The sequence below is a fragment of the Melospiza melodia genome, chromosome 13 (assembly GCF_035770615.1).
Source record: "Melospiza melodia melodia isolate bMelMel2 chromosome 13, bMelMel2.pri, whole genome shotgun sequence".
Lineage (NCBI taxonomy): Eukaryota > Metazoa > Chordata > Aves > Passeriformes > Passerellidae > Melospiza > Melospiza melodia.
The window spans coordinates 20,266,829-20,281,681 of record NC_086206.1 but is presented as its reverse complement, the minus strand read 5'-3'; the positions used below and the strand labels follow the sequence as shown (position 1 = coordinate 20,281,681).

The following is a 14,853-nucleotide window of genomic DNA, read 5'->3' as shown; positions in this document are numbered from 1 at the left end:
GTAGAAGGCGAGCGGCGGGACCGGGGGCAGACTCGACAGCCACCGCGATGGGAAGCAGCTCCCCGCAGCAGCGGCAGCGCCAGCCCAGCTAAAGCCTCCGGAGGGGACGGCGGCGGCCCCGGGAGCCCGGGCCGGCGAGGGGCAGCGGGGCGGGCGCGGGCGGCGGCCCCGGCTCGGCTCTCTCGCAGCAGCAGCAGCAGCAGCAGCAGCAGCCGAGCTCAGCTCGCTTCCACCCGCCCCCCCATCCCGCCTCCCCCCCGACCCTCCGCCTCTCGCTCGCCTTCTGCAGCCGCGCTCGGATTTAGGGATAAAGTGGGAGGAGGAGGAGGAGGCAAAGGGGGGGTGGGGGGTGTCGTCGCTTCCATTTGTTTATCCACGGAGGGGTGAAGTCTCCCGGTGGAAAGCGAAGCCGCCGGGGGGCCGGGAGGACGCCGGAGGGAGGGCGGTGGGTGAGTGGCGAGCCCCCAGCAGCGCGGCCTTTCGCGGGGGCGCTGGGGGGGCGGCAGCAGGAGGAGGAGGAGGAGGGCCGGGGCTGGGGCTGGCCGCCGCGGACCTGGCCGTAGATGACTGCAGAAGCGCAGCAGGCTCTGTCCTCTCAGCCCCCTCCTCCTCCGGTGCAGAGCAGCTACGGCCCCATGTCCTCGGTGGCTGAGAAGCAGCCGCAGAGCTCGGCCATGGACGCCGCCTCCGCGGGGACCGGCGGCGCGGCCGGCAGCGCCCCGGGCAGCGGCGGGGCCCCGGGCGGCGGCGGCCCCAAGGCGAAGAAGACGAACGCGGGGATCCGGCGGCCGGAGAAGCCGCCTTATTCCTACATCGCCCTCATCGTCATGGCTATCCAGAGCTCTCCCTCCAAACGCCTGACCCTCAGCGAGATCTACCAGTTCTTGCAGAGCCGCTTCCCTTTCTTCCGAGGCTCCTACCAGGGCTGGAAAAACTCGGTGCGCCACAACCTCTCGCTCAACGAGTGCTTCATCAAGCTGCCCAAGGGCTTGGGACGCCCGGGCAAGGGCCACTACTGGACCATCGACCCGGCCAGCGAGTTCATGTTCGAGGAGGGCTCGTTCCGCCGCCGGCCCCGCGGGTTCCGGAGGAAATGCCAGGCGCTGAAGCCCATGTACAGCATGATGAACGGGCTCAGCTTCAACCACCTCCCCGACAGCTACGGCTTCCAGGGCTCGGCCGGCGGGCTCTCCTGCCCCCCCAACAGCCTCTCCCTCGAAGGGGGCTTGGGGATGATGAACGGGCATTTGTCCAGCAACGTGGAGGGGATGGGCCTGGCGGGACACTCCGTGCCCCACCTGCCCGCCAACGGTGGGCACAGCTACATGGGCGGCTGCACCGGCTCCACGGCCGGGGAATACCCGCACCACGACAGCTCCGTGCCCGCGTCCCCGCTGCTCCCCGCCGGCGGCGTGATGGAGCCGCACTCGGTTTACTCCAGCTCGGCCTCGGCGTGGGCGCCCAGCGCCTCGGCGGCCCTCAACACCGGCGCGTCCTACATCAAGCAGCAGCCCCTGTCGCCCTGCAACCCCACGGCCAACCCGCTCTCCTCCAGCCTCTCCACGCATTCCCTGGACCAGCCCTACCTGCACCAGAACAGCCACAACACCGCCGACCTCCAAGGTAAGGCGCGGCCACGCGTGAGGGGCACCCGCGCAAACGGGGCTCGGCCGGGGCTGCGGGCCCGGCTTGGATCCCGGCGGTGCCGCTGCCAGCTGGGATCCCGCTTCGTGGGCGGCTTTAATGATGGTCCCGAGGGGAGGATGCCTTGCCCTCGCTCCTCGCCTCCTTTCCCGGGGGCAGCCCGTCGGGGTTCTCCCCGCTGTGGGCCCGGGGCTCTGCTCTCCCGGCCCGGGGCTCCGCTTTTCCCGGCGGCTCCCTCACGTCCAGGGCCGCCCCAGGCCTAAGGCCGGTGGGCTGAGGCAGCGGGGAGCTGCGGGAAGGAGAGGCCAGGAATGCCCCCTTGGGCTCTCCCACCTCCCTCGGCACTTGGAGAGAAAAGGGAGGAATTCCCCATCGCCATCCCACCCAGTGCCACCCCGGCCCCTTCCCCGCCATCAGCTGTGTTTTTCACACATCTCAAGGCCGTGTTTTCCAGGCCCATCACTTCCCTCCATCCGCCGCCCAAGCCGAATCCCCTGTCCTGGATCCCCCAAATCCTCCCGCTCCCCAAAACCCCGGCTGGGTCTCGTCCCTGGAGCTGTCGGGGCTGCATTTGCCCTGAGGCTTGGAGCCGAGTTCGTGTTTGGCCGGGAAAAGGCCTCGGAAGGGACGAGGCCAGCGCTGGGTTTCGCTTTGCTGCCCAAATTCCGCTCGGGCTGCGGTGCCTGCGGGGCTCTCGTGGCACGGGGGTGCCCCCGAGCCATGGGCGGGTGATGGGGCAGATTTGGGGGTCCCTGCCCATCACCCCGGGCTTTCGGGGGAGCGGGACGTGCCTGACAGGAACGGCTGCAAAGCGGAGAACAAATGGGCCAAAAACACAAAGCGAAGCGGGGAAAATGCACCAGCCGGGCCGGGCCGGAGCTGCAGAACCCGGGCAGGGCCCCGGGCAGTGCCCACCACGGGCACCCTCCAGTCCCGGGGCGGTTCCCGGAGCTCAGCGCATCCAGGGCCTCTGGAAAACGGAGCTGGGAATCCGCCCCGAGGAGCCAGCGGGCCCGTGCGCGGCCTTCACGGAATCGCTCAGATTTTCACCCAAAGGAGCGGCGGGAGCGCTCCGGGGCAGGGCAGCCCCTGCCCAGGGCACCCCCAATTCCCGGGGCGCTTTTCCATGCCGAGGTGGCGGAGGGGGCGGCGGGAACAGCCCCGCTCCCGGCGGCTCTCGGCCCCACCGCCGCTCCCGGAGCTGCCCCGCTCCGCGCCCGGCGCATTTCCCGCACGGGCCGAGGCGGTGGGAAAAGCAGCTGGGGCGAAAGACAATAAATCCAAGTGTTGAAACAAAACCAAAAACCCCTAAACCCAAAGCAAATCCCTTCTGCTCGCCGCGCCCTCGGGCCGGGCAGGGAATCGCCGTCCCGGGGCTCTCTCTGCCGCACCTGCCCGCACCCGCGGATCCCAATGTGCCAAAACAGCCCAAATCCGCGCTCGGAGCAGGGTGTGCTGGCGGGTTGGGTTGTTGGGAATTTTTTTAACCCCATCCCGCGTTGCTGGGATGTTGTTCGCCCTCTCCTGCTGAACCTCTTGGCGCTGCTGACCATCTCTCCCCCGTCCCGCAGGCATCCCGCGGTATCACTCGCAGTCTCCGAGCATGTGCGACCGAAAGGAATTCGTCTTCTCTTTCAACGCCATGGCCTCCTCCTCCATGCATTCGGCGGGCAGCGGCTCCTATTACCACCAACAAGTGACATACCAGGACATCAAGCCGTGCGTTATGTGAGCCGAGCCGGGCCCGACAAACGCCGCTCCTGGGGCCGGAGCCGGGCCATGAGCATCCCCCAGGACGCTCCGGGTGCCAGGGGATGTTCCATGTGCCATGTGCCATGTCCCAACCTGGCTTTGAGCAGCAGGAACAGACCGGACCGGGCAATGAGCATCCCCCAAGGACGCTCTGGGTGCCGAGGGATGTCCCATATCCTATGTCCCCATGTCCCAGCAAGGCTTTGGGCAGCAGGAATGGACCAGACCGGGCCCTGAGCATCCCCCAGGACGCTCTGGGTGCCAGGGGATGTCCCATGTCCTATGTGCCCATGTCCCAGCCTGGCTTTGGGCAGCAGGAACGGACCGGAGCTCCGGCAGCGAGCTGAGCATCGAGCCCGTCTGTGCCTCCTTCTTCTGCTCGGGGAGGGATGGAGGAGAAAGCAAAAGCAGCCCCACCGTCCATCCCGAAAGCCCCGGCTGCGAGTTTGGGGTGAGGCTTTGCTAAATGAAGGTTTTGATGCTTCTTAAAAAAAAAAAAAAAGAAATTGCAAACTCAGTTTGGGAGTTGGCGGCGAGCGATGGGGGCTGGAAAAGACCCCAAACTCAAATCCCCTCGGTGCCGTCTCACTTCGAGCCCGGAAAAAAATGCTTTTAAAAAATTTTTCCTTCCTTTTTTTAATTTTTTTTTTTTTTTTTGCCGGCCAACACCCAGCGGGCAAAAAAATCTCTCAGAGGGATTTTTCGGAACTATGAATTTTGGGGTTTTTTGCCTGCATAAAGACTGCAGGATCAGACCCTATGCAGAGAGAACAAGGCACTTTGGAAAGAGACAGCCATGCTCATCCTGTTATTTATTCTACAATTCTTTTTTTTTGTTGTTTTTGTTGTTGTTGCTAATAATCGAGACACAAATAGTCTCAGTTGATCAGTATTAAATCGGGGAATCTCTGTTGGCAATATTTGCCATATGGATTTGGGTTTTTTTAGTTAACCTTTGTAAATTTGCAAGCGACCGTGGTCTCTGTGTAAAGACAATCCTCCATATGTTTTTATAGAAATATATATATAATGAAGGATTATTCCCCTCCCTCCCCTCTCTATTTTTTTTTTTCCACCCTGACGTTGTACAGTTCGGTGACACCTATTTTAATTCTTTCTGCACTGTATAAAATTGTAATTATGTGGGTTTGTTTTTTTGATTTTTTCGCCTTTTTTTTTTTTTGTGTATGTTTTGTCCCTAAAGAAAAAAAAAATCCCAAAATAAAACCTGTATGTTATTTGTACATGGGCTTCGCGATTGTATGAGCAGCAAATAAACGAGCATGCGGTGTAATTAAGCTTAATTAATGAGCAGTCCGGCCCTGCAAACCCTCGGGCAATAATTCCCTATCCCGGCACAGACTCAAAATCGACTTTTTAGGGTTTTTTCACCTTGGCGGGGTCCTGCTTGCCAATTTCCCTGCTGGGAAATATTTCAATTGAGGCTATTGAAACGCAGCAGGAGGAAAAGCGGCGGTGCTTTTTATTTTTAGCTTTTTATTATTAGGATTATTCCATTTTTTTTTTCCCAAGGCTAAAGGCGCTGTTTGACAGCTCTTTGCCTCTCCCTCGAATTCCAGGCGTGAGGCTGCCGGGATGAAACCCGCGGCTCCTTTTTCCTCCTCCTCCTCCATCCCGGGAATTTTCCTGTTCCTTTTTTCCTCCTCCTCCATCCCGGGAATTTTCCTGTTCATTTTTCCTCGTCCTCCATCCCGGGAATTTTCCTGTTCCTTTTTTCCTCCTCCTCCATCCCGGGAATTTTCCTGTTCATTTTCCTCCTCCTCCATCCCGGGAATTTTCCTGTTCCTTTTTTCCTCCTCCCCCATCCCGGGAATTTTCTGAGCCGGCAGTTAAATAATTTATTTTCCCTCGTGAAAAATAAATAAAAATTCATAAAATCGAAGGAAATGTACTCAAATTAACACAAATTATCAGGAATTAATAAGCAGGATAAAAATTAAGCAGATCGACTGCATCATCTCTCTTGTGCCCGAGGCAGTGATAAATCTGCATTTAAATATTTGTATTTTCCTGCGAAATTTTGAGGGATTTTGGCTAATTCAGGATCCTCCAGTATTCAGAATTTTTTGCTTTAATTCCTGGGCCAATCTGTCTCTATTAATATTCAATATTAACGCCCATAAAAAAGAGATGCAGGGGAATTAATCTGATTATGTGATTGTGGATTTCTGCCTTTAGAGAGGGAAATTTAATCACTGCACACTAATTAGCCCAGTTTAATTAAAATCCAAGTTTGCTATAACAAGGGAGAAATGTATAATATTATTGTAATTAAGGCAAAGCTTTATTAGTGCTGGGGGAGGCCTTTTCAGAGTGGGGTTTTAATTGTTGTTTTCTGGGGTTTTTTTGAGGAGCATTGTGGGCTTTGGGGTGTCTTTTTTTTTTTTTTTAATTTTGTTAATGTTTTGGGGGTTTTAAAATATTATTTTAGCTCTCTTTAAGCCAGCAGCAATCTGCCTGCAGCATTATTGCTTTTCCTTGTTTTTATGCTTTTCTGGGCTGATCTTTCCCACATCCCTGTCCGAGGTGAGCACGTTGTCTCCATCCTTTTAGGTACAAGCTGCAACCAGAAGGTTTTTTACTCCTGAAGCAAACATCTGTACGAGGTGTGGCTTCAATAATGGTCCAGGGTTGGGGGCTCAGCTCTTTGAAATGCCATGGTCACTCGAAGGTTTGTTTTCATCCCTTTGGGTTGATCTGGGGTTGATTTTGGGGTTGATTTTGGGTGGATTTGGGGTTGATTTTGGGTGGATTTGTGGTTGATTTTGGGTCCTGCTTGGCTGGGCAGGGCAGGCAGCACCTGGGGAGGCTCGGGCCCAGCTCGCAGGGGTTCTGTATCTGCTCCCCACCAAAGCCTGATGTGATTCATTCCCCTCCCTCCCGTGGCTTTCCAAACCTGGAAAAACAGAGCAGCTGCATTCCGGGGACGCCACATATTCCTCAAGCCAGTGAGCTCAGTCTAAACAGGAGCTCTCCATCCCAGAGCCCTCCAGCAGCCAGGAGGGACCAAAACCCCCCAGCTCCTGCAAAACCCCAACTCTGCATCTGCAAACCCCCAACTCTCCATCTGCAAAACCCCCAACTCTGCATCTGCAAAACCCCCAATTCTCCATCTGCAAACCCCCAACTCTCCATCTGCAAACCCCCCAATTCTCCATCTGCAAAACCCCCAATTCTCCATCTGCAAAACCCCAACTCTGCATCTGCAAAACCCCAAACTCTCCATCTGCAAAACCCCCAATTCTCCATTTGCAAAACCCCAACTCTGCATCTGCAAAATCCCCAACTCTCCATCTGCAAACCCCCCAATTCTCCATCTGCAAAACCCCAACTCTCCATCTGCAAAACCCCCAACTCTGCATCTGCAAAACCCCCAATTCTCCATCTGCAAAACCCCAACTCTCCATCTGCAAACCCCCCAATTCTCCATCTGCAAAACCCCCAATTCTCCATCTGCAAAACCCCAACTCTGCATCTGCAAAACCCCAAACTCTCCATCTGCAAATCCCCCAATTCTCCATCTGCAAAATCCCAACTCTGCATCTGCAAAATCCCCAACTCTGCATCTGCAAATCCCCCAATTCTCCATTTGCAAAACCCCCAACTCTGCATCTGCAAAACCCCAACTCTGCATCTGCAAAACCCCAAACTCTCCATCTGCAAATCCCCCAACTCTCCATCTGCAAAACCCCAACTCTGCATCTGCAAAATCCCCAACTCTGCATCTGCAAATCCCCCAATTCTCCATCTGCAAAACCCCAACTCTGCATCTGCAAAACCCCCAATTCTCCATCTGCAAAAGCCCCCAGCTCCTGCAAATCCCCCAGCTCTCCATCTGCAAAATCCTCCCCCAGTTCCTGCAAAACCTTCCCCAACTCCTGCAAAACCCCTCAGCTCCTAAAAATCCCCCCAGGTCCTGCAAAACCCCCTAACTCTCCATCTCCAAAAGCCCAATGGGGTTTTTCCCAATATTTTCAATCCCAGGGGATGGCAAACCCCAAGACAAACCTCCCCAGCTCCCGTAAAACCCCCTCCAAATCCTTCAAAACCTCCCAACTCTCCATCTGCAAAGCCCAGTGGAATTTTCCCCAGTATTTTCAGCAAACCCCAGGATTTTTTAACAAACCCCAAGCTGTTTGTGCATTTCCAGGAGTGGCTGGGCTCTGAGAGGAGGTGAGGAGGGAAAAACTTGCCCAGAAATGCTGAGGGAGCCCTGGGAGTGCAGCGAGGCAGGGCTTGCTCAGAAATGTGGGATTTGCTGCTGGAAAGGCTCAGATCCGACTGAGCTCAGCTGCTGGGGCTCAGCTCAGCACCAGCTCCCTGCTCCTCATCCTCACATCCCAATCCTAAGGGGAAATAACCCATTTTCTTTTGGGATTTTGGCATTTCTACTGCAGGAAACAGCTTCTCATTGCTGATGTCCTGTGCAGGCCTGACAACTTTCTACAGGGTTGGAATTGCCCAGGGATTTTCTACAGGGATGGAATTACCCAGGAATTTTCTAGAGGGATAGAGGGATGGAATTGTCCAGGAATTTTCTAGAGGGTTGGAATTGCCCAGGAATTTTTTACAGGGATGGAATTACCCAGGAATTTTCTAGAGGGATGAAATCGCCCAGGAATTTTCTACAGGGATAAAATTTTGGACCGTGATGACAAACAGGGCCTGGTGTCTCCAGGCAGGTTGTCCCCCTCGGGATCAGGGGACATTGGTGTCCCTTGTGCAGGGATTCTGGTGGCAAATTCTGGCAAATCCAGAAGATTCTGGTGCTTCCCTCCGTTTCTCCCAGGGTTTCCCCCCATCCCCACAAGGCCCCCATGGAGCTGGAGCTGTGTCTGTCACTGTCACCTGCTCGAGGGGTCGTGTCCCCAGGGGTGTTTGTGAGCCCCACGTGGGGACAGAGCTGGAGGGAGCACAGGGATGGTGCAGGGATCCCAAGGAAGGCCTGGAAGAGGGGATGTGGGGGTGTGGAGGCACACATTTTTAGGAGGGTCCATTGGGATGATCTGCTGCACTTTTTGGGAGGCAGCATTTGGGTGGGGTTGGTGGTGAGGGGTCTTTCAGAAATACTGAGGGGTTTGGGGGATCCTGGGGGTTCTGGAGGGTCCTAGGGACACTGGATGATCCCAGAGGACTGGAGCATCCTGTGGGAGAATTGGAGGGATCCTGAGGGGCTGAGGGGTCCTGGGAGCTGAGGAATCCTGGGGGCTTTTGGACAATCCCAGGTGGGTTTGAGGGATCCTTGGGGGTTTGGAAGATCCCGGTGGGTTTGGATGATACCAAGGCTGTTTAATGATGCCGGGGGTGCTGGATCCTGGTGGGTTTGGATTATCCTGGTGGAATTTGGATGATCCCAGGGGTGTTGGAAGACCCTGGTGGGATTTGGATGGTCCTGGGGTGCTGATGATCCCAGGGAGATCTGCATGATCCTGCTGGGACTGGATGATCACGGTGATATCGGGATGATCTCAGTGGGATTGGATGATCCTGGTGATATCCGGATGATCCTGGTGGGGTTGGATGATCCTGGTGGGATTGGGATGATCCCAGTGGGATTAGATGATCCTGGTGATATCCGGATGGTGCCAGTGATATCCAGATGATCCCGGTGGGTTTGGGATGATCCCGGTGATAAATTCAGATGATCCTTGTGGGTTTGGATGATCCCAGTGATATATTCGGGATGATCCCGGTGATATATTCGGGATGATCCCGGTGATATATTTGGGATGATCCTGCTGATATCAGGATGATCCCGGTGATATATCCGGATGATCCCGGTGATATATTCGGGATGATCCTGGTGATATATCGGGATGATCCCAGTGATATATTCGGGATGATCCTGGTGATATCCAGATGATCCTGGTGATATATTCTGGATGATCCCGGTGATATATCCGGATGATCCCAGTGATATATCCGGATGATCCCGGTGATAAATTTGGATGATCCCAGTGATATATCCGGATGATCCCGGTGATAAATTCGGATGATCCCGGTGATAAATTCGGATTATCCCGGTGATAAATTCGGATGATCCCGGTGATACATCCGGATGATCCCGGTGATAAATTCGGATGATCCCAGTGATATATCCGGATGATCCCGGTGATATATCCGGATGATCCCGGTGATAAATTCGGATGATCCCAGTGATATATCCGGATGATCCCGGTGATATATCCGGATGATCCCGGCGGGATTGTCGATCCCGGGGTTTGGGGGGCGGTGCCGTTCCCGTGCCGGCAGCGCCACCTGGCGGCAGCGAGCGGGAGCGCCGGCCCGCGGCTGCCCCAAGATTTGGCTCCAAGCCCGTCCAGGTGGGGCCGGTTTGGAGCCTCTCCCCACCTGGTGGATGCTAAAAATCTCGGGGTTTCTTTCCTTATTAGTTAATTTTTTTAAATATCTTTTTAAATATATTTATTTTATTTTCATTTTCCCGTTCTTGCGTCCAGACCTGTGAGGGGGAACATCCCTTTATCCCATCTTCATACAGGTGAAACTCCTTTACGGAGCACTTTGGGATCAAACCTTTTCCGTGCCCAGGTGGGACAGACGGGAATAGCTGGCATGGAAAAGCATGGAGTGTTCAATGGATGCAGGCATCTGACACAGGATGCTCGCAGATGGGCTGGATTATCCAGATTTACAGAAAACCTTGGAGATTTAACCTGTGGCAACAACACCTGGAACCTTCCATGGGTATTTGGGATACCAAGGGATGAGTCTGGCACCAAGTTCTTAGCAGGTATAAAGGCTGAGATCCATAAGAATCAGTGGGTGCCTGATTTCTCCCTCAAAACCAAAATATTTGGGATCTGTGCACCTCAGGGGATCAAAGAATAGCTCTTGTCACTTTGGGAGGGGACTTCAATTTCTGCAATGCTTTTGGGAGGCCACACCTGAACATCTGCTCCCTTTCCAAGCGTAACTCCTGCCTGATGCTCTGCAGGAAAAGAAAAGGCAGTGCTGGGATGCTCCTGGGGGCTTTATCCCTGCCAAGGAATCTTTGCACGAGGAATCACCCTCAGGGATCAAACAGGTGGATGAAAGGAGCCCCTGAGGAGCAGGAGGTGTCCCCAGAGCAGCTCTGCAGCTGGAAGCTGATGTTATTCCTAGAAATTCTCAGGCTGAGTGAGGAGAGGCAAGGGGCTGCCCTGTTTTCTTTAGTAACTTTCCCTGCCAGAATCCAGAGGAATTAAAACCAGAATATTCAAATCAGTGGTTGGACTGGATAATCCCAGGGGGTATTTTCCAATCTAAATGATCCTGTGGGTTTATTATTAATAAAACATAACAGAAGGAATAAATCTTACTGAGCTTCTGGCTCAATATCCAAATTTCCATTATCACAGGGTGCCCAGAGCAGCTGTGGCTGCCCCTGGATCTAAGGCCAGGCTGGATGAGGCTTGGAGCACCCTGGGATGGTGGAAGGTGTCCCTGCCTTGACGAGCTTTGAGGTCCCTTCCAACCCAAACCATTCCATGAATCAGAGGTTGCTTCGCTTCATCCAACTTCTGATGAATATTCCAACTCCAGTCTTAAAATAAACTAATTTTTTTCAGGGGAGCTGCAGATCCTTTGGAAAGTTTCACTGAGGAGTCACTGTGCCATCAACAGGGATTTCCTCTCCTCACACACTTCTCCAGGTCACCTCAGAGATCTCTGAACAAGCACCGGAGAGCAAATGGCAACTCCAGAGGTCAAACCATGGTTAAATCATGGGAAGGGATGTGAGGACACTGGCAGTGCCACTTGGCAGTGAGAACAGCAGCCTGAGCACAGACCTGCCTTTATTTAAAGCAGCAAGGCTCAAAAAACCCCCTGGAATGGCACAGAAAGTGCAGCTCTGTGGCTCAGCTCAGCTTCAGCCTAATTACTGCAAAAATAAACAGCCACACCTGGGAAGGCAGGATGACATGGCCTGGAAAGCTTTGCAGGGACTTTGGGGGCACCAGGAGCTCATTTGGAGCAGAACTTGCTGCAGCAGTTGTGTGGGGGTGAGGAGAAATCCCTGCAGAGGGATGGAAATGTCACACTGCAGAGCCTGAGCAGCGCAGGGGCCTGGAAACACTCTGAGATCCCTCTGAAAAACACAAGCATGGCTCTTGTCTCAACAATTATTCACCTGAAATCTGAAGGAGTGGTAGCGTGGGTTTGGTGGTGCTTAGGAATGGGGCAGCTTTCAGCACATGAATGTTTCTCTTTTTCCTTGGCCTTTTTTTGATCCCGTTTCACTGCCCTGTGTTGTTTGCTTTGTTCTTTAAGGAAAGGTAAACCTGGCTTGGCTCAAAGTGTGGGATGGGGGGGGGTGATAACAATCTGTGTGACTTAGACACCTCTGGAGGTGGCACATCTGGGGGGAAATTTGTTTTGTGTCTTATCTCCCAGAGCAGGAGCTGTGGTTTGTGCCTGGCATATGCTGGAAAGTTCTGGAGCAGGAGAACCAGGGGGATCAAAGGCTCCAGGTAATCCCTGCAAGACAAAATGTTGGGAACATCAATTCTGTCACACAGAAGAGCCCAACAGAGACTTGGTTGAGGTTTTTTAGAACTTCTGCTGAGTTTTTGGCCTGTGCTCCTGTTGTTTTCCAAGGGGGTGGGAATGACCAGTCTATGAGGAACCATCTCTGCCTTGCCATCTGCAAAATGTGGATGTTCCTGGGGCAAAATTCTGTGAAAATTCTGTATAAAAGTTCCCATTGGTGCCTTGTCTCCCAGAGCAGGAGCTGTGGTTTGTGCCTGGCAGGTGCTGGGTACCTTGATGGAAAGTTCTGGAGCAGGAGGACCTGTGGGATTAGAGCCACCCTGATGTTCCAGGTATCAAAATCCCCATTGGGAACATCAATTCTGTCACACAGAAAATCCAAGGGAGGCTTGGTTAAGGCTTTTTAGAACATTTGCTGAGTTTTTGGCCTGTCTCCCTGTTGTTTTCCAAAGGGTGGGGATGACCAGTTGCCTCCAGTCTATCAGGAGGAACCATCTCTGCCTTTCCATCTATAAAATGTGGATGCTCTTGGGGCAAAATTCTGGGAAAAAAAAAATCTTTGGTGCCTTGTCTCCCAGAGCAGGATCTGTGGCTTATCCCTTGGCATACCAAGGTGCTGGGTACCTTGATGGAAAGTTCTGGAGCAGGAGGACCTGTGGGATTAGAGCCACCCTGAAGCTCCAGGTATCAAAATCCCCATTGGGATCACTCATGTCACAAAGAAATGCCCAACAGAGGCTGGGTTGAGGCTTTTTGAGAGCTTTGGCTGAGTTTTTGGCCTGTCCTGCTGTTGTTTTCCAAAGGAGCAGTTGCCTCCAGTCTATCAGGAGCCATCTCCGCCCTCCCCTCTGTAAAATGTGGACGTTCCTGGGGCTGCAGCAGAGATGGAGCAGAGATAGATCCATATCCTGAACTCATTTCTCCCAGGCACTTCAGTGGGATGCCCAGCCCAGAACAATGGCAGGATACACGACCCTAAACATTTCTGCAGGGCTTTGAAAAGATGAAAAGCAGAGATTTTGCTACCTATGTCAGAGGAGGGCCGGGGAAACGTCGCATGATGTTTACAGCAGCCATCACGGACATTACACACGGGAACATGGGAAACGCTGCCCTTTTCTGGGAGGCAGATAATCTTTAAGAGATGGCAACCAGGAAATCAAAGCCTTTGGTACACAGCAGCCTCCCAAGCAGGGGGGTTTGCCTCAGGAACGTGGCCATGGCCACAGATGTTTCCTCCAGAGGCTGAAGTGCTGTGAGGGGCTGTTCCTTGGGAGGAACCGGAACGAGAGAAATCCCTGCACACGCTTTTCCTCCCCCTGCTCACCCCCGGGAAAAATATTTCCAATTTTTCAATGGAAATATTCCCCTAAAAGCCATTTGTTTCTCCCTTTGGAGCAGTAGATGATGAAATTTTAAAAAAGCAAACACAAAATAAAGACATAGTTTGGAGACAATGTTTAACCATCCCTCTCCTGAGTGGTTTTTTATTGGGATAATGGGATAAAACCTCTGTCCTTCCACAGCACTCCTGAAGTGCTGTTCCTTGGGAGGAACCAGAACAAGAGAAATCCCTGCACACGCTTTTCCTCCCCCTCCTCACCCCTGGGCACAAAAAACACAGCCCTGGATTTTTCAATGGAAATATTCCCCTAAAAACCATTCGTTTCTCCCTTTGGAGCAGCAGAAGATGATGAAATATTAAAAAAAAGCACACACAAAATAAAGACATGATTTGGAGACAGTGTTTAACCATCCTTTTCCTGAGTTTTTAAATTGGAATAGTGGAATAAAACCTCTGTCCTTCCACAGCACTCCTGAAGTGCTGTTCCTTGGGAGGAACCAGAACAAGAGAAATCCCTGCACATACTTTTCCTCCCCCTCCTCACCCCTAGGGAGAATTATCACAGCCCTGGATTTTTCAATGGAAATATTCCCCTAAAAGCCGTTTGTTTCTCCCTTTGGAGCAGTAGAAGATGATGAAATTTTAAAAAAGCTAACACAAAATAAAGACATGACTTGGAGACAGTGTTTAACCATCCTTTTCCTGAGTTTTTAAATTGGGATAATGGAATAAAACCTCTGTCCTTCCAGGCTGCTTGTTGGGAGGGGATCAGGGCGATGCTGGGCCTGGATGTGAGATCCAGGAAAAAGCCTTGATGGGGAGAGATTTTCTTCTCCCCTTTTCTCTCCCTGGAAACAAACCGTGTGTGACTGCTGTAACTCAGAGCCTGCCCAGCAAGGCAGCTTGTTTACTGTTGTCTTTGGTGGCTTGAAGCTGTGTGGCCTTGTCCCCGTTCCAGGAAATGCATGGACACGGCTGGCTGAAGGAAAACCCTCACGCCTGTGCAGTCTGGGGTGGCACGGAGCCACCTCAGCCTCATTGTTAGCAGATTCCAGCCCTGCCCCGCTGCTCTGTGCCACACACCACGCTGGGACTGATGGCCTCCAACAAAAACCCTCTCCAGAGTCACCCTGTTCTCCCTCGTGGAGCTGGTGGAGGCTCCATCCACCCCATGGTGGTTTCTCTCTGCATTTCTCCCACAAATGAGGGTAGGGAGAAAGGGAGAATGGTCCTGGGAAGGTCACATCCCTCATGGAACACCTTGGTGGTCACTGCTGGTCCCAAACCCAGCTCCAGGGCTTCACTCCAAGCCAGCATCTTCCCCCAGTGAACCTCAAAAAGAAGGGAGAGCAGCAACAGCAGCTCAACAGCAGCATCCCAAGTGTCTGTGCCATGAAAGGAGGTGGAAAGAATGTGCCTGGCCACATGACAGGCCAGGCCATCGGGCTGTGCAGAGAACAGAGAGCCCTCAGTCTGAATTATTGGGAACAAAGTTGGCTCAGGAAAGCGTTTCCCATTGTACTGCTGAATGTTTCTGCTCATCACACAGCTCTGCTGCTGCTGCTGCTGCACCCAGGGCTGGGCTGGGGATCACTTCACTC

General features: G+C 53.4%; 1 protein-coding gene across 1 annotated transcript; it reads left to right on the top strand.

Annotated features, from left to right (window-relative positions):
- The first annotated feature begins 501 nt into the window (after window positions 1-501).
- FOXF1 (forkhead box F1) lies at window positions 502-4,700 on the top strand. The gene is made up of 2 exons (XM_063168129.1): window positions 502-1,623; window positions 3,216-4,700. Exons 1-2 carry the CDS (start codon window positions 564-566, stop codon window positions 3,374-3,376), a joined length of 1,221 nt encoding a protein of 406 aa, XP_063024199.1. The 5' UTR covers window positions 502-563; the 3' UTR covers window positions 3,377-4,700.
- Window positions 4,701-14,853: the final 10,153 nt, after the last annotated feature.